Source organism: Cetorhinus maximus, chromosome 13 (genome assembly GCF_964194155.1).
Source record: "Cetorhinus maximus chromosome 13, sCetMax3.hap1.1, whole genome shotgun sequence".
In the NCBI taxonomy this organism is placed as follows: domain Eukaryota; kingdom Metazoa; phylum Chordata; class Chondrichthyes; order Lamniformes; family Cetorhinidae; genus Cetorhinus; species Cetorhinus maximus.
The window spans coordinates 115,179,401-115,202,007 of NC_135891.1; the positions used below are offsets into that span (position 1 = coordinate 115,179,401).

General features: G+C 43.2%; 1 protein-coding gene across 3 annotated transcripts in view; it reads left to right on the forward strand.

Annotated features, from left to right (window-relative positions):
• LOC144688981 (insulin receptor-like) overlaps positions 1 to 21,929 on the forward strand; it is a 221,145-nt gene extending 199,216 nt beyond the window's left edge. For all 3 annotated transcript variants that reach the window (XM_078556060.1, XM_078556061.1, XM_078556062.1), the window contains 10 exons: positions 1,161 to 1,300; positions 2,413 to 2,578; positions 4,677 to 4,773; positions 7,104 to 7,171; positions 8,444 to 8,673; positions 9,816 to 9,926; positions 12,847 to 13,006; positions 13,738 to 13,867; positions 15,055 to 15,189; positions 16,230 to 21,929. In XM_078556060.1, coding sequence (XP_078412186.1) covers positions 1,161 to 1,300; positions 2,413 to 2,578; positions 4,677 to 4,773; positions 7,104 to 7,171; positions 8,444 to 8,673; positions 9,816 to 9,926; positions 12,847 to 13,006; positions 13,738 to 13,867; positions 15,055 to 15,189; positions 16,230 to 16,590 — 1,598 coding nt within the window. In that variant the 3' untranslated portion in view covers positions 16,591 to 21,929. The remainder of the gene's footprint in view (positions 1 to 1,160; positions 1,301 to 2,412; positions 2,579 to 4,676; positions 4,774 to 7,103; positions 7,172 to 8,443; positions 8,674 to 9,815; positions 9,927 to 12,846; positions 13,007 to 13,737; positions 13,868 to 15,054; positions 15,190 to 16,229) is intronic.
• The last annotated feature ends 678 nt before the right edge of the window (positions 21,930 to 22,607 follow it).

Here is a 22,607-nt window from a genome sequence, read left to right on the forward strand (position 1 = left end):
GCCCCCTAAATCGCTATGGTTCTGTTCCTCATGTTTAATTGGTGCTGACAAATTTTTGAAGTGTAAATCCAAGGAAAGTTTGTTCTTTGTGTAGGGTGGTGATAAAATGCAACTCACATTAGCTGAGGTGCATTGGCTTGTGAGTTCATAGCTACGTTATCCACACAGAGTTCTGCTCCCAGTTGTGCAGTTGTCCAGAAGTGTTGAACAGGTCTCCTCACGGATCGGCCTCCTGGAACCACCTTTGTACATGTTCCGAGTACTTGTTACAGAGTAGAACTTTGTGAACAGTGCAGTCTGCTGTCTGAGAGGCATGATGTGCTGTGTGCAAATAGATTCCCCAAATAATTATGAATGTGTACCAAACTTACTGAAATGTTTAGCCATAACAATCACACTCACTCCTGCTCTTCAATCTTTTTTAGAACCACACAGATGTACGGTTTATCATCTCCCTCAGTCTGTCTTTACTCCTGGGTTCAAGTCCCACTCCAGGACTTGAGCTCAAAAATCCAGGCTGATACTCCAGTGCAGTGCTGAGGGAGTGCTGCACTGTCAGAGGTGCCGACTTTCAGATGAGCCATTAAACCGAGGCTCCGTCCATCCGTTCAAGTGAATGCAAAAGATCCAATGAGACTATTCTGAAGAAGAGTTGTGGGGGGTGGATTATCCATGGTGTCCTGTTGAATAGTCACCCCTCAATCAACATCATACAATCAGATTATCTGGTCATTATCGCATTGCTGTTTGTGTGAGCTTGCCGCGTGTAAATTGGCTGCCACGTTTCCTATATTACAACAGTGACTGCACTTCAAATAAGTGCTTCATTGGCAGTAAATGCTTTCGGACTTCTAGTGGTTGTGGAAAGTGCTATATAAATGCAAGTCTGTCTGTCTTCTTTCCTATATTCCATAAACTTTTAAAGCTCAAGATGTACACTACTGCTCAAATTATTTAGTCATCTTTGCCACTCGTGGTGCCCAGGACTGTGCAGCTTGATTACTCATCTAGGTCACCCAGTAGTAAAAATCTGAATCTGCATCTCGAGACACTTGAGATTGTAAGTGTCACCTGATTTACTAGGTGAAACATGGTTTGTACTGTGTCATGCATTATTGGGGTTGTTCAGTTCAATTAAGATTTTTTTTTTTGTTTGATAGCAAAGGCTGATGACATTGTGGGCCCAGTCACACATGAGGTAATTGACAAAGTGGTTCACATCAAATGGGAGGAGCCGAAGAATCCGAATGGTCTCATTGTGTTGTATGAAGTGCATTACAAACGCCTTGTGGATTCTGAGGTGAGTGAGAAACATTTTGAACAAAGTTATTGTGTAAAGACAGGTAAATTAATTGGACTAGCCACGTAAATACAGTAGCTACAAGTGCAAGTCAGAAGTTGGGAATTCTGCAGCGAGTAACTCACCATCTTTCTGCCTAAAGTCTGACCACCTTATACACAAGCTAAGAGCGTGATGGAATACTTCTCTGTGGCCAACAACACTCAAGCAGCTCAGCATCATCCAGAACAAAGCAGCCGTTTGATTGGCACCCACACACCACCTTAAACATTCATTCCCTTCTTGAACAGTGGCAGCAGTGTGTACCAGCTACAGGAAGCGCAGTAGCAACTGCAACAAGGCTCCTTCAACAGCACCTCCCAAACCCGCAACCTCTACCGGCTAGAAGTACAAGGGCAGCAGACACATGGGAACACACGACCTGCAAGCTCCCCTCTAAGTCATGAACCACCTTGACTTGAAAATATGTCGCTGTTCATTCACTGTTGTAGGCTCAAAATTCTGAAATTCTCTCCCTAACCATACTGGAGTGTACCTACACCACAAGGTCTGCAACATTTTGAGAAGGCAGCTTACCACCACCTTCTCAAAGGCAAAGAGGGATGGGCATTAAATCCTGCAATGGTGTCCACATCACATGAGAAAATTTAAAGAAATGTCCACATGGTCAGTTTATTTTCCTAGAACGATACCAAATGGAGTTGGGAGACACTTTAGAAACTTAACTCCACCTCACCGCTCACTGATCAGAGCCCACAGCCGCATGTTACAGACAACTGTTTATATACAGGTTTTCCATTTTCAGCCCTTACGTAGCCAGTTTTGAAGCCAAATGTTGATATTAAAGTCTGCCCAAAAATTATGACAGTAGGAAATTGAATAGGAAATGGGTTAATGTGTATGATTTTATAATGTACAGATTATGGTTACAGAGACTTCCTGCTGTCTGAACCAGTTGGTGCTGCTCTATACTTGTACTTTGCCATTAAATGCAGATGATGTGTTGTTACTGGTTACTGAACCTGCTTTAATTGAGCCTAATGTAAAAGCACTCTCTTCCAATATTTGTGAGAACTGACACTTGATATGATTTGTTTCGGTCTTTGGTGCAGGAGATGCAACAGTGTGTGTCTCGCAAAAGATACCTTAACGAACAAGGTTGCAAACTGAAAGTGCACCATCCTGGGAACTATACTGTGAAAGTTCGAGCCACCTCACTGGCTGGAAATGGCTCGTGGACGGAGCCGATCTCCTTCTGCATTCAAGATTCGAACGCCAGTAAGTTTTCTTAGGAAAGCCAAGTGGATCCGTTCTTAATCCTGACTGGATCTCCAATTTTCAGTGGTGTGGTAATGGGATCCAAATCTTCCGAATAACCCTTGAGGGTTCCCAGTGAAATCCCCGGGGCAGCAACCCCCTTGATCCTAAACTTGTTCTTTATTCATGTATAAATGGCTATCATGCTCTGTACTGGCAGATTGGAATCATGGAACAGCTGATTCAATGTTGTACATTGTGTTTAGTTATCAACATCGGAGACACACAAAGGGATCTTCTAATAAGTGACGCATTACGGGTAGCCATGGTCTCTTATTGATTAGCTCGTCGCATCAGGAGGAATTTCCCTAGATTTTTTTTTCTCGGGATTTGGCACGTGTTCCCTGCTAGATGGTTTTTTGGTGTGTCCTTGTTTAGAGGGTAGAGAAGATGGTGCACGAGGTTGAACTGCCTGATTGATGGGTTTAGGATTGACTGGTCTGCTGGTTTGTGCAGCAATCTGTCTCGTTCTGTGAACTATATTTACCTATTGACCTGACCAGAAGCTGCCTTATCAAGAGTGCCTTGATAATCGATGCCCTGTGGCGGTGATCATTGTGAACCAGAAGACATCATCTTTTCCGTCACATCTAAAAGTGGAGAAAATTTGCTAAGAGATGTGCTCGGATATAGTGAAGTAACTGGTAAAGTAGTTTCCGATGGGTTCAAATTTACCTGATCTCACTAGAATATGCAGAGTCAATTGATTGAAATGCTTTTAACATGTGCCCTGTGCATGTTTGGCAACATCTTGGCCATGCATTAGAAGAGGGGAAATTTAATGTCAGCTATCCACCTGCAGAGGGGACAGAGCTGATAGATCCTGGCTAATTGTCCGAAGCTGTTGCTGCACTCACGGCTATTTCATACCGAGCGTGGAATGTGTGCTCCTTACCCTGTGGAGATTGAAGGGCTGTGCTGCTTTAAAAACATGGGATAAGACAGACGTACTGTGTAATATATAACGCTTTGCTCTGCTGTAGTCAGCCTGTGTCACTTTAAAGCCACTGTATCTAATTGATGGCAGCCTCAGTTTACTTATCAATCAGAGTTTAATTGTTTGATCAGGAAGTTTTGCAGACTGGAATGTCAGTTTCAGGTGGTAGCTTGGAAGTGTCTAATATATTAAGGTAGTTTTCCATCTGTAGCAAAATGCGAAGTCTGGATGCGCCGGACACACCATTTTAAAGATATTTTGAGACATCATTTATTTGTGCACTTATGGTGTGCACTTTCTCTAACTTGGAGGTGTCAGCTGTGGCTCAGTTCATAGCACCCTCGCCTTTGAATCAGAAGGTTGTGGGTTCATGTCCCACTCCCGGAAAACCAAGAACTGTGATTGTACTCGAAAGAGTTGCAATCTGTGACTGTTGATAACTCGAAAGAGTTTCTCTAACTACCACAAGTTGGCCACTTGATTGGCTCAATATCCAGCAACAGGAAACCATAATTGAAGAATTAAACCAACTGACCTATGCTGGCGTTAATGCTCCACACAATCCTCCTTCCTCCTGTCTTCATCTCACCCTATCAGCATATCCTCCTATTCCTTTCTCCTGCTTGTGTCCATCTAGCTTCCCATTAAACGGATCTATGCTATTTGCCTCAACCACTCCCTGTGGTAGGGAATTTCCAATTTCTAGTTACCCCTGCATAAAGGAATTTCTCCTGAATCCTTTATTGAATTTACTAATGACGAGTGTATATTTATGGCCCCTAGTTTCGGTCTCCCCCCACAATATGTATATACACTCCCTCAAACCCTTTCATTATCTTAAAGACCTCTATCAGGTCACCCTTCAGTCTTCTGTTTTCTATAGAAAAGCGTCTATCCTGAATTAGACATATGTTTGGTGCACTGCACCACCTTCCTGTGTTCACGCTTCTCAATCTGGCTCCCTTAATTCAGTGAATGCAACTCATTTCTAAAACAATTGAACCTGCAGAAAAATTGCCGACCCTCCTCTTGCCCTGCAACATTACACAGTATGTTTTACCAAATCAAGTTGTGACCTCTTTAGACTAATCATCTTTTTTTCCTTCTTGCGCTTGAATACAGACCAAGACAGTGACTTCTACAAGATAATTGGGCCAGTAATCTTCGTTGCTCTGATCATCATCCTGGTTCCAGTTGTCTTCCTGGTAGTGAAGAAGAGGTAAGGACCATTCAGAATAGGGTTTTCCCAGTGATATCTTGACTTTTTTTTTATGGTCCTCCCTCCTCTTTCCTTTGCCTCTGGTCTCCCAGCTAACTAAATGTTCTGGTGTATGACTGGGTCCTTACAAAGACAGACACTGGTTTCTGAAATGTGCCAGTCCAGCAGGGGACCCCTAACTTAGCAAGGTGCTTTGGAGCACCAGTGCGCTGTTGCACAGCATCAACTTGAATATGGGCTTTGCTCCAGAGGAGTGAAAGAAGAATTTTTCTCCCCCAGATAAAAGTACATTACAAGACCATTCAAAGTTGAGATTACATAAAAGTGTGAACCAAATCACTTTCTTTCAAAACTATGTTCCTCACTACATATAAAGCTAGTTTCAGTAATGGTGACCGTGACAACCATCATCGATTGTTGTAAAAAACCCATCTAGTTCACTAATGTCCTTTGGGGAAGGAAACCTGCTGCCCTTACCTGGTCTGGCCTACATGTTACTGCAGACCCACAGCAACGTGGTTGACTCTTAACTGCCTTCTGCAACGGCCTCACAAGCCATTTGGTTCAAAGGCAATTAGGATGGCCAACAAATGCTGGCCTTGCCAGTGACACCCATGTCCCGTGAAAGAATGGGGGGAAAAAATTACAAGTACAACATTCATAACAAGTCAAAAATGCAGCTCGAGGGGTTTTGCAGGGTTCCACCCCCTCGGTCTATTATGCTGGGGAGAGCCTTAGACTTTGCCCCTGTGCCCATTGTGTCTTTGTGGTGGCTGCCCCAAGCTTTAGTGCCTCCCTCAGCATGGTAGACCTGGACCTTGGAATGTGCCAGTCAGCAAAACTCTGTCGTCAGCAACTCTTTGCACCAGAAGACCAATGGGTTGCGGGCAGCTGAAAGAAAGCCTTCCACTGAGTTGATGGCCTTCCAGCAGCAGTCGATGTTTATGTGGTGTGCGTTGCTGGGAACAGCCCGTAGAGCATGGAGTTCTCTGTTATGGAGCTGCTCGAGATGAACTTTGACAAAAACTACCGCAGTGAATGCAGAAAATGTGATACCAAACTGATAGGACTCAAGAGAATAATGTTCCGGGTGTACTCCAACGTCAGATTGACAGTGTCAGGCTAGAGTTTTTATGAGATTGGCAGCAACAATTCATCACTTGCCAAAAATGTATTAATGCACTTTTTAAAATTTAATTTTAGATTTTAGTGATAAAGGTTTTAGATTTTTTTTAATAGTAACATCTGACCTGCCAAAAATATGCTTGGTTGCTGCTGATCATTTTATCCTTCAGAACCTTTGTAATATATGTTTTAAGGTGATTTGCGAAAGAAGCAATGGCGACATGAGGAAAATTTTGTATGTAATGAGTGGGCTAGGATCTGGAATGCACTGCCTGAGAGTGTTGTAGAGGCAGATTTAATCGTGGCTTTCAAAAGAGAATTGGACAATTCCTGAAGAGGAAGAATTTGCAGAGCTGTGTAGAAAAGGCAGGGGAATGGCACGAGGTGAACTGCTGTTGCGCAGAGCTGGCACAGACATGACGGGCCGAATGTCCGTCTTCTGTGCACTAAGGATTCTATTTTGTATAAGATCCAGCTTGCAAGTTGCATCTTCATGCAGGTTATTATGACCTGGTGCGACTTTATCACCAGAATGGCATAATGAACTTTTACCATAAGTGGCGTAAAAGACACTGCTGGGATACACATGATGCATTTTTTTTTTTTGCCAATTTCCTGCTCTGATGTTCCTCCAGTAAGCGACTGACTGCTTCACACAGAGTGTGGCGAATGTGTAGAACAGGCTAGCCAGGAAGATAGTGGGAGCTGGACAGCGTTGATAAAACTCGGGACAGAGATGGTCAGTTTTTCTTTTGGCCAAATGAAAACTGATTGAGGAGTACAAGGCAGAGAGGGAGAGAGTACAGGGGGGGGTAGAATAGGCTGTTGAACTTCAGCAAGAAAATGTTTGAAATACTCAGAAGCTCTGGCAGCACCTGTGGAGAGAGAAACCTAGTTAATGTTTCAGGCCTGTGACCCGATCTATATGGTCCTGTGTTTCTGAATACTATTCATTGGGCCCTGTTTTTAAAAGAAGATTAATGCTAGAACTTGCTTTTCTCTCGATTATTTTGGGGGCTATTTTTTTTTGGAAATGGAACTTTTTTTTAAACTAAATAGCTGAAGTAATAAAGTGAATCAAAAGAAATAGTTATGAGAAAATTGAATAATCAATTAACAGTCATTAAATGTAAATGTGTTTTGCTCATTAGGAAATTCTGTTACTTTAAGTGATTACTGCAGATATTTTATTTTCTTGCTTTCAGACGAACTGAAGGACCCACTGGAATTTTTTACACTTCCTCAAATCCAGAGTACATCAGTGCCAGCGATGGTAAGTTCCTGAACTCTCAGAAATCTCTCTCTCTCTTTCTCTCTGATGCCTTTAACGATACACTTGTGGCAGCGCTGTCCTTTCCACCATCTTCTATTCGGCACAAATTCCCAACTCATCCAAATGTAGTCGACCCAAGTCTTGTGCTGCACCAAGTCCAGCTCACCTTTTGCTTGCTAACCTGTACCAATTCCCCCAACTCCGGCGCCACACTTTCAAAGCCCTCATCTTCTCATCCCTGCATGGTTTCAGTCTGTTCTCTCCCAGCAGCCTCCTCCAGCATGCATCTTGCACTCATTTGAGACCCATCCTCCTCCCTTCCACAGAGGACAGAGCATCTGACTATTGCACCCTTGCAATCTGAAGTTCTCTGCTCAAACCCCATTTGTCTTGCCACATTTCGTCCTTACTTTCAAAAACTTATTTAAAGTAGCTTTGGTAATTTGCATGAACTAGTGTTTGCTCCACTTTAGTCCAATTTCCCCAGCCTCCACTCATTGTGAATCATCTTTGTAATTCTTTTTGTATTTTGAAAGTGCTACATAAGTTTAGCTTGTTGGTTGAAAGGTTATAAGTTATAAGGATAAAAGTTGACAGCTAGAAGGAAGTAGGAAGGTCACTCTTCCCATCCAGTTCATGCTATCATCCAGGATCTGATTCTAAGTGCGCATCCCTGTTTCTGACCGACTCAGTAATTGGTCTAATTCCCTTCTTGATTCTCGGTAACCACCTCCAGCTCTACAACAGAACAAGGTCTCTGTGCTCTTCCAATCCTGACCTCTTGTGCACTTTCATCACTTACATTTGGCGGCTGTGCCTTCAGCTCCCTAAAACTTAATCTCTGAAATTCCTTCCCTAAACCCCTCTGCCTCTTTTTCCTCCTTTGAAACGTTTCTTAAGACCTGTCTCCATAATAACATGTTGGTTCCAATATCTCCTGACGTGGCTTCGTGTCAAATATTGTTCAGTAACGCTCCAGTCGAGAGCCTTAGAATGTTTTACTATCATAAAAGGCATTAATATAATGCAAGCTGATGTTTTTGGTTCAGTGCAGCATTAAGTAGCTCTCCCCTCCATAAATCAATGACTTAAGTATTAAGAACTTATTTCCGAGCGAAGCTTAGCTTCAGTCAGGTTGATTCTCATTCCAGCTTTTCATATCTTCAAAGACCTAGATAAGATAGAGATTTCCAGCATTCTCTCGAGCTGTGGTTATTGTGAATGTTCGTTCAGTGTAATGCCACTAAATGTTTGTGATGTTATTTCTCCCAGTCTATGTTCCAGATGAGTGGGAGGTTTCACGTGATAAGATAGAGCTTCTGAGAGAGCTGGGGCAAGGTTCCTTTGGTATGGTCTATGAAGGGATTGCAAAGGATGTTGTGAAGGGATGTCCAGAAACTCGTGTGGCAGTGAAAACTGTGAATGAGTCGGCCAGTCTGCGGGAGCGCATAGAGTTCTTGAACGAGGCATCCGTGATGAAGGCGTTCAGCTGTCACCATGTGGTATGACATTTATATTCTCTCCTCCGTTTATTAATATATCCTTGTGGGTATTACCCCTGTCTTCCCTCCACCACCAAAGAAAGCCAACCTTCCCCATACAGGAAAACATTGAAGTGTTGGAGGTAATGAATAAAGGGTCACTAGTGTCGGAGGCAAAGACAAAAAATGACGGGACACTCAGGCCAAATCAACTTGTGCGGGGAGGGAAGAGCAGACAAGCCAGTGTTTCAGAATAGGCCCTTCAGCAGAATTGGGAAAAAAATACCAATGATCAGTATTAAAAGGGACAGAATAAAGGGAAAGGGAAAATAGAACTCTGACGCTCGCTCACCCTGACGCTCGCTCAGTCAGTTTTACTCACTTTCTCAGTCTGTCTCACACACACAGACAGGTGTGCACATGTATGGCCTAGATTCCCAGCATCAGAGTCCTGTGCTGAGGCAATTCACAGAAACATAATCAGACAAAAATGAATGGCAAGAAAAAGATATTTGGAGGCGTGGCCAGATAGTTGGTCAAAGAGGTGGATTTTACAAAGGGCCTTTAAGGTAGCAAGATGGAGGGGCTTAGGCAGGGAACTCCAGAATGTGGGGCTGAAATGGCAAAGTAAATGGTTGGATGAGATAAGCTAACCGTTGACTGAATATAGTCCTGCATCATAGATATAGAATATATCTATATGTTATGCAATATAGAATGATGTCCTGCATCATTTAAACTGAGACTTGAACCTGTCTTCCTGTGTTATTCACCACCATGGATGCAACTGGATTGTCAGTTGTATATTCATGTGTGTTTAATTGTATGCAGGTGGTAGGCATTAACTGGGGATTCATGTGTACATATTTAATTAGACAAAGACTGAAATTTTGTTGGGTTTGGAGGCACATATTTGTAATGTGTAACTCTGTAAATAAATGTTTATAAAAGTGTGTAAAGATTGGCTCCAGTTCTGTCCTTTTGGAGAATAACATTGATCACTTCTCACCTTTCCCCCCCCCTCATCACTGAAGGCCTCATTTGGAGTCTCTATTAAAGATGAGATTGTTGTTGTTTGTTGGAGTTTAGGCTGCACAGAGCTGCTTTTGAGCATTTTTCTTGCTAAATACAAGTTGCGCTGAAACTTTTGTTGGCCTTTGTAGGTGCGTTTGCTCGGCGTTGTATCGAAGGGGCAGCCGACTCTAGTTGTCATGGAGCTGATGACTCACGGGGATCTGAAGAGCTACTTGCGATCGTTACGGCCGGATGCTGAGGTAACCTACCGTTACATCCTTGCCACTTATAAAAAAATATTAAAAGTGTTCTGGGAAATACAAAAAAATTATTACCTGGTGACCTGAGGTGGCTATTCAGGTTTTCTCACTCGTTTAATGTTGTTTTATATTATTATATTTACCTGTTGAAAAGACAGCTGTGTCACGTGTCACCGCCGAGTGATACTGGAATTCACCAGCATTTAAATACATGCTGACTGTTATTCTTTGATAGCATTGCACACTTCTGAAAATGAAGTTTATAAAGTTCTGTGTAATCTGGAAGCTGTTACTCTTACACTGTTTCAGTTTTGCTGAAGCAGTTGCATTGCCCAAGGACCAAAACCTCTTGAATAAGTACGTTTCAGATGGTAAAACAACATATGTACTTGAGTATAAAATGACACAAATATGACCCAATCCCCTGGCAATAAAAAAGGATCTATGATGCTAATCATGTGGTGGTTCAGAGAGCAGGGATTTTGAATGCCCAGTGCACTGTCACCACTGTGCACAGGCACAGATCTGGAGAGAGGGGTGTGGCACCCGAACAGCAGAGGGGAATGAAGAACACTATGAAAGAGATAGGAAACGGTGTGAGGGAGAAGGTGAAAGGGGAGTGGAGGATTATGAGGGGGAGAAGCTGAAAGGAGGGTGGAGAATGATACGAGGGAGCAGGTGACAGAAAGAAAGAAAAGAAAGGCTTGCATTTATATAGCGCTATTCACGACCACTCGACCCCCTCAAAGCACTTTATAGCCAATGAAGTACCTTTGAAGTGTAGTCATTGTTCTAATGTTGTGCTACAAAGATTTGGATTTGGAAGCTTCATCACAATCATGCAATTGCCTCATGATGACATGCCTGCAACTATCTTGAGTAGGGGATCTGAAACAGATGCCTTCAAAACCCAGACCGAGGTCAAGCAAGGTTCTGTGACAGCCCCATACTACTCACAATCTAACTGATAGTGGCTTTTCACCTCATCAAAGATCAACTACCCTCTGCTGTGAGCAGTAAACACCATCTAGATGGAAAATTCTTTAACCTCAGTCATTTCCATGCCAAAGCTAAACTGACCACTGTGGTCATATATGACCTGCAGTTTACGATGTCTGCAGTGTCGTTGCCCACTCTGCACCAGATTTTCAAACCATTCTTGATATATTCAATTCTGCTTATGAGAGACTCGCCCTGTTCTTGAATGTTGCTAGAACGAAACTCACCTATCAACCCACATCTGGCCAGCCAAATATTTCACCTCCCATATATGGTATGTTGAAGGAGAGACTCTGAAATATGTTGAGCATTCCCCATACCTTGGCAGCCACCTCTCTCGAAAGGTCACCATTGACAAGGAGATCCAAGACTGGATCAGCTGTGCCAGCTCAGCCTTCTACAAACTAGCGAGTGTTGACAATAAAGGCCTCCGTGACTCAGCAAGTTCCATCATGCACAGCAGTTGTTGTCACCACATTCCTGTACTACAGTGAGACCTGGACTGTATCGATAACACATTAGAATGCCAGAGAAGTTCCATCAACAATGCCTGTACCACATCCTCCGGATTCAATGGGAGAGCCATTGAACAAATGCTAGTGTCCTTCTTGAAGCAAGCTCCACAAACATTCAGGCAAAACCCCCATAAAATCAACTTTGATGGACTGGACACTGTGTCCGGAAGGTTGAAAACCATCTGCCCTGCCGGGTCCTGTTTTTTTCAACTCTCAAATAGTTAATGTTCCAGGGGAGGACAAAGAAAACGCTTCAAAGACACTCTGGAACTCTCCTTGAAGCCCAGCATTGACTCTAATGACTGGGAGGAGCTTGCTAGCAATTGTCCAGAATGGCAACATCTGGCCTATCAAGCTTCATCATACTGTGAGTCCCAACGTCTTAACAATGAGATAGAGTGGTGGCAGAGGAGGAAAGGAAGCAATTCATGACCTCTGGATCCCACCCCCTCGTGGGACATTCAGTCCCCTGCGCCAGAAGATGTGCGGGTTGAGAACATCCTGTTCAGTCACTTGAAGATCCATGGCAGAAGCTTGAGTAGACATCATCCTCGAATCGAGGGACAGCCGATGATGACGAGTATAGGAAATGCGGCAGCCAATTTGCGCGCAGCAAATTCCCACAAACAGCAGTGTGATAATAACAGATGATCTGTTTTTTTTTGTGATGTTGATTGAGGGATAAATATTGGCCTGGGCACCGGGGTGGGGGAACTCCCCTGCTCTTTCTTCGAAATTCTGCAATCAGATCTTTTACATCTACCCAAGCAGGCAAATAGGGCCTTAATTTAATATCTCATCTAAAAGATGGCATTTCCAACAGTGCAGTGCTCTCTCAGTACTGCGCTGGAGTAGCAGCGTAGATTTTTTGTGCACAAGCCCTGGAATGGAACTCTAATCCAGAACCTTGTGATTGGGAGGTGAGAGTGCTACCAACTGAGCCATGGCTGTCACTCACACCTGAGAGTGGCGAATTACGCAAAGGGGCAAGTGAGAAGAGAGTGGCAGATGATTGGAGGGAGTAGCAGGAAAGGTATAGAAGAAAGAGGAGTAACATGGGGGGCAGCAGGGGCGATAGGAAATCGCGCCAGCCAGTAGGAGAAAGGGGTGTGACGCAATACACTCAAATCCATGGTAAGGTGGGACTGAGACTGGACAGGTGAGTTCACTATCTTCCACCGCAGTGACTGGCGTGTAAGACCACTTTGAGCCTCAAAATAGTGCCTTCAAGACTTCTATCTAAGTATATGTAATAAATATGTGCCCTTAGCTTAGTCAGTAAAAAGTTCTTGTACAAGCCCCTTTTAAAGTTCATATCAACAAAGCTTTTGGAGCCCTAATGGTCTGTTGTGTCTGTAAATGGACAAAATAAACTATTGAACATTGTCTATTTTTTGCCCTGTCAGAATAACCCAGGGTGCCCGCCGCCTACCCTGAAGGAGATGATTCGGACAGCAGCTGAGATTTCAGATGGAATGGCTTACCTGAATGCCAAGAAATTTGTCCACAGAGACCTGGCAGCTCGTAATTGCATGGTGGGAGAGGATTATACAGTGAAAATTGGAGGTAGGACTTTTTGGAGGACTTTTTGTCCATGGGGCATTATTGCCCATCCCTAATTGCCCTCGAGATGGTGTTGATGAGCTGCCTTCTTGAACTGCTGCAGTCCATGTGGTGTAGGTACACCCACAGTGCTGACAGGGAGAGAGTTCTAGGATTTTGACCCAGCGACAGTGAGGGAACAGCGATATAGTTTTAAGATAGGATGGTGAGTGGCTTGGAGGGGAACTTACAGGTGGTGGTGTTCCCATGCACCTACTGCCCAAGTCCTTCTAGGCGGTAGAGGTTGCGAGTTTAGAAGATGCTGTTGACTGATGACAAGGTGCAAATTTATGGAATAGGAAGGAACTGAAGGAACAATTCTTTAATATCACTGGTTATCTGATAAGAGAAGCAAAATGTGGGTTATTTATTTAAGTTCACAGGCAAATGAAAAGAGCCAGGCACCTATGGAAAGAAGTTAGGTAAAATCTGAAACTGGACAAATATGTGTTAGTCTGGGTAGGGTCAAGGAGGACAGAACCTTAGACCCATTCAAGAGTCGGGTAGGTGCCATGAAGGGAGAAAGTAGGCCCCTTATTCTTGTGGGCGAGCCAGAGTGGGCTAAATATCCTCTATTTAACTTGCTATCTAGTTGAAATACGCAGAAAATTTCATTATGGAGCTGATCGCTTCAATGTGATGTGAATTGAGATTCAGTAGATATATATACCTCTGCATTTATTTTTTTAAAATAGACTTTGGAATGACCAGAGACATCTATGAGACAGACTACTATCGTAAGGGTGGGAAAGGGTTGCTACCCGTGCGATGGATGGCTCCGGAGTCCTTGAAGGACGGAGTGTTTACTACATACTCCGACGTTTGGTGAGTCAATCTTACCGTACGTAACATGTCTGGACTGTGATCTAGAAGTTCTTGATTTCCCCGGGATCTTCACAGGATGTTTATCTTGAGCCACACACAAAATTTGAATTGGACTGTTTCTCTCCTGTTACAAGGCAGTGCATAAAGAAAAACTTATGATTATACAGTGTATTATAGTGTCTTACTTCTTGGACAGTGAATTGCGTTGAAGTGTAGTGCCTGGTGTTTTGTGCAAATGTGGCCGACAATTTGCACATGAGCAGGTCTAAAACTATTGTGACACGAAATAAACACTTGCTCGGTTTTTTGAAGAGGTGGAAGGCGCTGTATAGGAGCAGGAATAGGCCACCATTTAGTAAAATCATAGCTGATCCACATCCTAATTTCATCCACCTCTCTTGGCTCCACATATTTAAAAAATAACTCTTTTAAGAACATCACTAGTCATTATGGAAGTCGTGCTAAACCTTCAGAAATCATTGGTTAGGACCCAGCTGGTGCAGTTTTAAAGAGGATGCAGGAACAGAGAGACCTAGGGATGTATATACACAAATGTTGGGGGTAAGACAAACTGAGAAGGCTGTTAAAAAAGCATATTGGAGCCTTGGCTTTAATAGAGGAATAAGATATGAGAGTAAGGAAATCATGCTAAATTTTACAAATTGTCGGTTAGGTCTCAGCTGGAATGTTGTATACACTTTAGGAAGCATGTCACGGTTCTGGAGAGGGTGTAGAGGAGGTTTACCAGGGTGACACCAAGGATGAGGAACTTCAGTCATTTGGAGAAACTGATTCACCTCAGGCAGGAGAAGGTTAAATGGAAACCCAATAGAGTTATTCAAAATTGTGAGTGGGGGCGTAGGGGGGCGTTCTGATAGACCAAATAGGGAAAAAAACGGTTTCCTCCAGCAAGTCGTGACCAGAATCAAAGAAGTAATACAATTGGCAAAAGACCTAGAGGGGAAATGCAGAGAAATCTTTTCACATACGGGCTTGTTGAGATTTGCACTACCAGTAAGGTTGGAAGAATCAGCTTCCATAGGATCTTTCAAAGAGCTAGCACAGGTACTATAGGCTGAATGGCCTCTTTCTGTAACTCAACTGAAGATAGAGTGGAGGTTGGAAGGGTTTTTTTTTTTGTCTATTTTTACTTATTTTTTAAAACTCTGCTTGTGCTGTATTATCAGGTCATTTGGAGTTGTGCTATGGGAGGTCAGCACTCTAGCAGAACAACCATATCAGGGACTGTCAAATGAACAGGTTCTTAAGTTCGTTATGGATGGAGGCTTTTTGGATCGGCCAGATAACTGCACGGATAGATTGTGAGTATGATCTATTTAGCTGTTTTTCCCTCGCCAAATCTTCGCTTGCCTGTACTGGCTTCGGGCTTACTGTGCTAGTAATGCCAGTTATGGCACCCTTACCATTGCCCTTGCTGAGATGAGCATGCTTGTCTCACAGTATAGATCAAACCAAAGACGTTATTTCTGATTAGGATGTCTCAGCGATTCACTCATCCAAGGATCAGGCTTTTCATGTGATCTAAATAATTTGGAACCCCAACCTGCAATTTTCCTCCCCCACACTCCCCACCGTAAACCACCCCCCCCCCCGCAACCACCCACCCAACTAACACATCTTCCATCTTCCGTCAGTGCTACTCCCCTCTCCCCTGCTCCATGCCTCCTCCCTGTAACTCCTCCTTTCTTTGGCCCCAAACCTTTGTGATGTAGGAAATACAACAACTTACACACAGCAAACTCCTGCAAACAGCAACATGAGAGTGACCAGGAAATCGAGAGACCCCTTTTTTATGGTGTTGGTTGAAGGATACACATCAGCCAGAACCCTTGGGTAGAGGCCCCTTGCTCTTCAGAAATTGCTGTGGAACCTTTTACATTCACCTGAGAGAGCAGATGAGGGTTGCTAGTTAATGTCTCATCCGACACCTGACAACTTCTGCACTTTCGTTACTGCACTGAAATGTCAGTCTAGTGTCTGTCCTTGGGTCTCCAGAGTGGGGATCGAATTGTCCTGAACCCTCAACCTTCTGGCTTGGAGGCAAAAGTGCCACCAACTGAGCCAGCACTGGTGCAGCTGAAAGTGAAAAACTTCATCTTAAACCATTCACTGGGATGAGAGCAAGGAATTGGGGTTACCTTTGGATTACTGTAGCAAACTAGCACAGATAATAATGGGCCAAAATGGTTTTTTTCTTGCACTGTAAACCTCTATAATTCTATATATTACAGCCATAATTGCAGACTTTAATTTCCTCACTCTCTGCTTTTTGCTTTTAGTTTCTTCTGTATGATCTCCCATGGTATAATAACCATTTCTTGTGCCCCTTTTGTTATTCCAGGCATACCCTGATGCAGATGTGTTGGCAGTACAATCCAAAAGCAAGACCCACATTCTTGGAGATCATAGAGATGCTCAAGGACGATCTCCACCCAAGTTTTCATGATGTCTCCTTCTACTATAGCGAGGATAACAAGCCCCCCGACACGGAGGAATATGACATGGATTTTGAGAACATGGAAAGCATTCCGCTTGACCCCTCTTCTTACTCACAGACAGAGACCCCCCTAAGTCACAGCCGGGACAATGGGCCCACCATGGGCCTGAGAGGCAACTATGACGAACACATACCGTACACACACATGAACGGAGGGAAGAAGAACGGGCGAATATTGTCCTTGCCAAGGTCAAGCCCTTCATAACGTTTCTTCTACCTCCCATTTCTTTCTGATTTTAATTTGTTGGGCCCTTAGAATCTCAGGACTCGATTATGGCTGCCACAGTTTGCTACACAAGGAAAGGACCTTTGCCTTTGTTTAAAAAAAATATTTTTTTCTGCCAAGTGGCTTGTTATAAATGAATCAAACTGTGAAGAAACAAATCACACATTCTATAACAGTAGAAATATGTACACGTACATACTGTGCCTACATGCATGTACAAATATTACATTGTGCAAAGATACATGTGCACCCATACAATACATATGTAAACAGTTATATATATATTCTGATGCGCACACACACATACATACAGACACACACACACACACACACACACACCATACGTACACATGTACATAGACACACACAAAATCATATCAGTAAAGCATTTCCAAGGCTGCTATCAACATAGCTGTGGTTCCCAGCCAGGAAGTGACCTTTTGAACTTTCATCTGTGGAGTGCTTGAGGCTGAGGTTTAGGCCCAATTTTGAGGGAAAACATTTGTTTAGAAAAAAAAAAGTTAAATACGAAAGAGCACCTACAGTTTAAAATGACAAAAGTCCAATTTAATTTTCCTGAAGCGTGAACTTCTTAACAGTGGGAATCTCGCGGAACATTAAAAAAAAGTAAACCTAAATCTTCTTTCAAATTCCAAAACCCTAACACTGATGTATACTTCTAAAAAAAAAGAAAATCACAGCTAGAAGTCATTTTAGATGCAATGGTTGGATAACAGTTCCTCAGACCAATAGCTGCTGCTTTCTCTCTTCTGTGGGTTTTAAAAGACTAATCCTGTACTTTCAATGTTTTTTGTACATAATTGATGTTTGTTGTATTCTCTCTTCACCAAGAACAGCTTTGCAATAATCAAGAAGTGTGTTTCTGAGGACCAGTAGTCCCAGAGGCACGATTTATTTTTGTAAAGTTTGGGCTAACGTACCTGATTTTTTAATTTTCCTTCCCTGACTTTTGAGGGATGTTGTGTCAGGGAACGAAATATTTACAAAAACAAAACTCTGGGTTTCAGATTCTGCTTTGTGCTCTACCACAGGCCTCTTAGAAAGCTTTATTGTTGCAGCTTTTCAGACAGGGCAAAGCAAAAGGGTGATCTCAACAGCAAGGCTAGTAGCAAATGATCTGATCTTAAGATCATCCTTGTGCCTAACCATGTTGAAGGGACGTAGCTGAGCAGGAGGAAGGGGGCGAAAGGAAATTAATTCTGTCTCGATTTGGGTTGGTAAGCCATGTGTTGGATAGCAAGGACAGGGAGGTGCAAAAAACCGGAAGAGAGATTAAATTTGCAGCTTTTTGTTGATGTTGTCTCAGGCGTTTCCAAGGGCCCCAGCGAAGACCGTGGTTCTTTTAGATTTGAAAATGTGAACCAAGGAGCGGATGATGTGCCATATTTTAATGACAGTCGGCATATCCCGCAGTGACAACGTAAACACAACCCAATTGCCTTTTAAGCTCCTTTTGTCACTCTTTCTAAGACTATGAAGTGACGATTCAGGCTAGAATAAGAGTTGGGAGGAGAATTGGGTCAGTGTGAAGGCAGCTTGCAATTAATATTTTGATGGCAGCATGTTTTACTAAATAGACTGGGAATAAAATTTTTGCCCGCTCCAGAATAACTTTATGCTAGCACTTTGCCATTTATTCTAGACGTGGGTTTGATTGGAATTAGGAAGGGCAGAGCAAAGAGGGTGGAACAACTATAATCTTGCTCGTGAGAGAGAGAGAGAGGAGTTGGCATTTTAATCCCTTCATAAATTGAGAAGGAATGATCATCGCCCCTGATGTATGTGTGTGTTGCTAGGATAAAATCTGAAACCCGGAGAATTAATTGGTAATTAGCTCTGCCTAAATTGCACATCACCTCAAGGCTTGTAAAGTTTCTGTTGCGCTCAATAACCTACCATCCTGACAGACATCAGAGAAAAAAAAAGTGGCTTTGTGTCAAGTACATTGTAAGTTCAGCGACTCCTAAGCTTTTGAACACAAGGCCTCAATCTGACCCAAGATCCACAGCCAAAATTGATTTTTTTTTTTGCCTGAACTCTATGGCTGTGTGGGGGACAGGATGTTTCACTTCTGTACACACCAATCCGAGATCCCTCTTTCCCTCCCCACCACCACTAAGTGAAAGGGGCTGGGAGGAAACTGAAACAGAAAACCTCCTAGCTTGTGTGTCCTGTGAGTGATGACGGAGGAACTCGTGCTGCCCCTTAAGCCAGTGACAGGTATGAGCCTGTGGGATTAATGATTTCGAAAAGGAAATTGGATGGGCTCTTGAGGGAAGTAAGCTTGCAGGGTTACAGGATACAGGGATAGAATGGGGAGATGGGGCTGACTGGATTGCTCTACAGAGAACCAGCAGGTAATCGATGGGCCGAGTGACGACCTCCTGAATTGTAAGTTGAGCTGGGGGCGGGAGTGGGCGGGGGATTAGAAATAACAATCACACAGGCAGCTATGTGTTGAGGCTCAGAAAAACCACTGTAGCACATACATGTTACGAATACAAAGACTTCGGAAACTAGCTGTCACAACTGTGAAGGCACAACAGGGAATGGAGTAAAAGGCAAGGTGATAGCTTTTAATGTAAATAAGACTGATGAAGTGCCAAATGCTTCTCGTATCAGTATTGTGCTTTATCTATTGTCCAGGCTCCACTGATAGCAAGTGTGATGGTTGCATTCCGACAATGCCTCTGTCTTTGTAAATGATGTTCCTGCTTTTGCTCGAAAAAGAGCCTGTCCCTGGAATCCTTCACAACTAGGAGTTGTGCTATTAATGTCCTTGCCCAATCAAATGCAGGAATTAGGATAAAGGGAGAGAGTCTTGCGAGAGAGCAAGTGTCGATTGGCAATGTACACTATGTTTGGATTCGATGGGCCAAATGGCCTCACTCTGTGTTGTAATGACTCTGTGCCCTGCTCCAGGTAGACTGACTCATGTGGGGTTTGGAAAATGACTGGATAATTCAAACTCAAATGTCAATCGTTGAGACTTTTGGTTCCATTACATGGTCAGGTTAGGCTTTTTTTTTTGCCAAGTATGGGGCAGCATTTTCCAGAACTCCAGATACTGCAGATTTGAAATGGGGTTTATTCCACCATGGGTTTTTTTGTAAATTTTAAGCTTTGGTAACATCAGTCTTCATTGGATTATTGTTTCCTTAATTTACAAGTGCATCATTCACCAGTTGGTTGCTATTTGTTTCCACTAGGATTCATATCGAGCAAAAAATAGTTCATGTTGTTCATATCTCCTCCACACTCCACAGCCTCCCACACCCTAGCAGAGATTGTAATTTTTTTTTTCTGTGGCTGTGGTCAGACTCCAATACAAACCCAATACAGGAAGGAACGGGTGTAGGAAGGTGAAGCAATCGCTGCGCTATCAGGCTTCCCCCTACTTGCTCTGAAGCAGTAGAACTGGCTCTAGGACAGCAGACTTGTGCTCAGCGCACTGCACTGCTGCCCGACCTGTCGTCTTAATCGACAACCTGACAGGACTTAATCACCTTCCTTACCGACTTGCAGTAGCAATTTGTTTGCTTCAAACAGAAATATTGATCACCATCCGTAATAATATCTTGCCTCCGTCGTTATAAAAGCAATCCACAGATTACAGTCAACCTAGTGGGAATTGGGAGTGGGAGGGTGGGTAGCAATGTCTGAGTGTAGCTCAGGCAAGTAACCTGGTGCTGTAAACATTGCAGGGCAAATGGCAAAATTATGGCTAGTTGCAAAGGATGTTTTACTCCCCGTTGTGGCTCAGTCTGCAGTCAGTTTCTCTCCTCTCCCTTGTTTGAAAGCACTTCTTGCATTCTTTCTCTCTGCCTTACTCATTCACGATAAAAGTAACCCAGTCAGCTGGTCAGGCCTTCTTGGCTCACCAGGGACCAGCTGGGAAACTTGCACGTAGAGTGGCAGGGACAGAAGCAGAAAAGTGGCATTTTAAAACAAGACCGATGACTCGAATGCAAGGTGGATTCGGTGGGAGGGGCCTGGCAATGAGTGCCCATCCCAAGTTGTGTCCCTTGAGCAGATTGTGGTGGGCCCACCACCTTGCGCTGTTCCAGACTGTGTAGCAAAGGTGTTTTCGCTGGGCTGGCGGGTGGGGAGTTCCAGGAAGGAAGGGTGGTTGGGGCTCGGACAAAATGGCGGCTGTGCCATCAGGCGGAAGTTACCCCTCAATAACGTTGAAGGGGAATTGGGAGGTGTCCGCACCTGTTGAGAACTGATACGTCAGCTGAACAGAAGCCAATGAGCGGAGGCATGGTTTCCACCTGACCATTCTGGGCCAGATGTAAATCCCAAATCTTGGAGGGGTGCAGTAGAGGGAAGAAGGCGGGGACAAGTGACTCAAGGCTAGGGGGAGCAGGGTGGTCTTTCAAATGTATAATTGTACTGCCTTTGGGTGGGTAGGGGGGGTTGACGGTTAATAGTGAGTTGGGGGGGTGGGGTGGGGGGTGGGTGGGGAAGTAATGAGCTTATTAACAGAATTTGCTTTGTTGTATATAGTGTGAAGTTGTTCGCTCTTAAGGTGCCTAGATCTCCTGTGTAGCATTAAAAAAATACCTAGCAGAAACCAAGACAGCCCCTCACTCTATTATACACTTAGTGGCTGTTTCACACTACAATAACCAGAGAGAAAATTCACACACTTTTGTAATTTTGAAGATTTTCCTATATTCAAAAAATTAATATTTTATTTATTTTTATTAATGTTATAGAGATCACTGTACAGAATCCCAATTTACAGTCTACACAAAACAAAAACAACAAAAAAAAAAGGTTTAGGATATGAAAATGTATTGTTGCTGATGAGAAAATGGGGAGAAGGATGTGGTGCGATGTAATTTTCTGGGACAATCTACCTCAGTGTTTCTTTCAGATATTAGTATATGTGCTACTCTTGGCATTTCACAGTATTCTGTTCTGGATCTAAATACATTTACAGTTTGTTTTTTTTATCTTCCTCTGGGTGTAGAGGGCTGACTGATCACCGATTTAATCGGCACACACAACACTTTGCATTTTGGGAGTTGCCTCTTTTTAAAAGAAAAATAATTCTACCTGCATGATTGAAATGGAAAATAAGGGAGGGAGAGATGGGGGTGAGTGAGGAGGGAATGAAATATTCCTGGTCAGAAATGCAGAGGGGATAGTAAGGGGCTGAATGGTAACTTAAAATACAAATGTACTTGGGTTTTAAGCGTGCATACATGATTTTATACTTTTTAATAAAATACATAATTGGAAATTTCTGGCACAGAAAGTCGAATATTTTAGGGTTGCCATGACTAAATTTAAAAATAGACGAAGCATAATTCAGTTCTATGCTTGTTTTGCTCTTAAAAATTGTCAAGGGGAAAGATGCAGATTGTTTTTAAAAAAAAAAATCAGGGTATGAGTAACATTTGATAAATTTCCAGAGAGCAAGTTCAGAATTTTCTCCATGAATGCTTTCGCCATGGCAAGCCTCAGCCAATCAGCGTTGACTTGCCAACCAATCAGCACCCTTTTCTCCTGTAGTATGAATTGTTGTGATCTTTTGAAATTTGGTATTCTTGCATTTGTCCTGATGAGTTCAAGGCAAAAAGTTTTGGCAACATGTCTCCCTTTTCAGCTAAATTTAAGGATTTGTATTATCTGGTCCAAAATTGGAGAGGCAACAACCCTGAATGGTAGCTGGTCTGGTCTGGAGAGGGAGATACTTATGAAACTCAGATGGCATGGAGAAGAAAAGGTTTGTAGGATGTCTGACTGCCAAAGGGTTTTTTTTTGTTTTGTTTTGTAAAACGAGTGATGCAGGTAAATTATCAACAAAAAGCAAAATAAAGAAGTTTGTTTTGCCAAATATGTAGCAGTCAGTGCGGCGATCAGTCGGCCCTCTATACTCCAGCGTGTGCTGTGATCTCCAGCAGCTTCAATAGTGAAGGAGAGGGTGAAACCGTTGTTAAACTCTGTGAAGCAGACAGTCGATA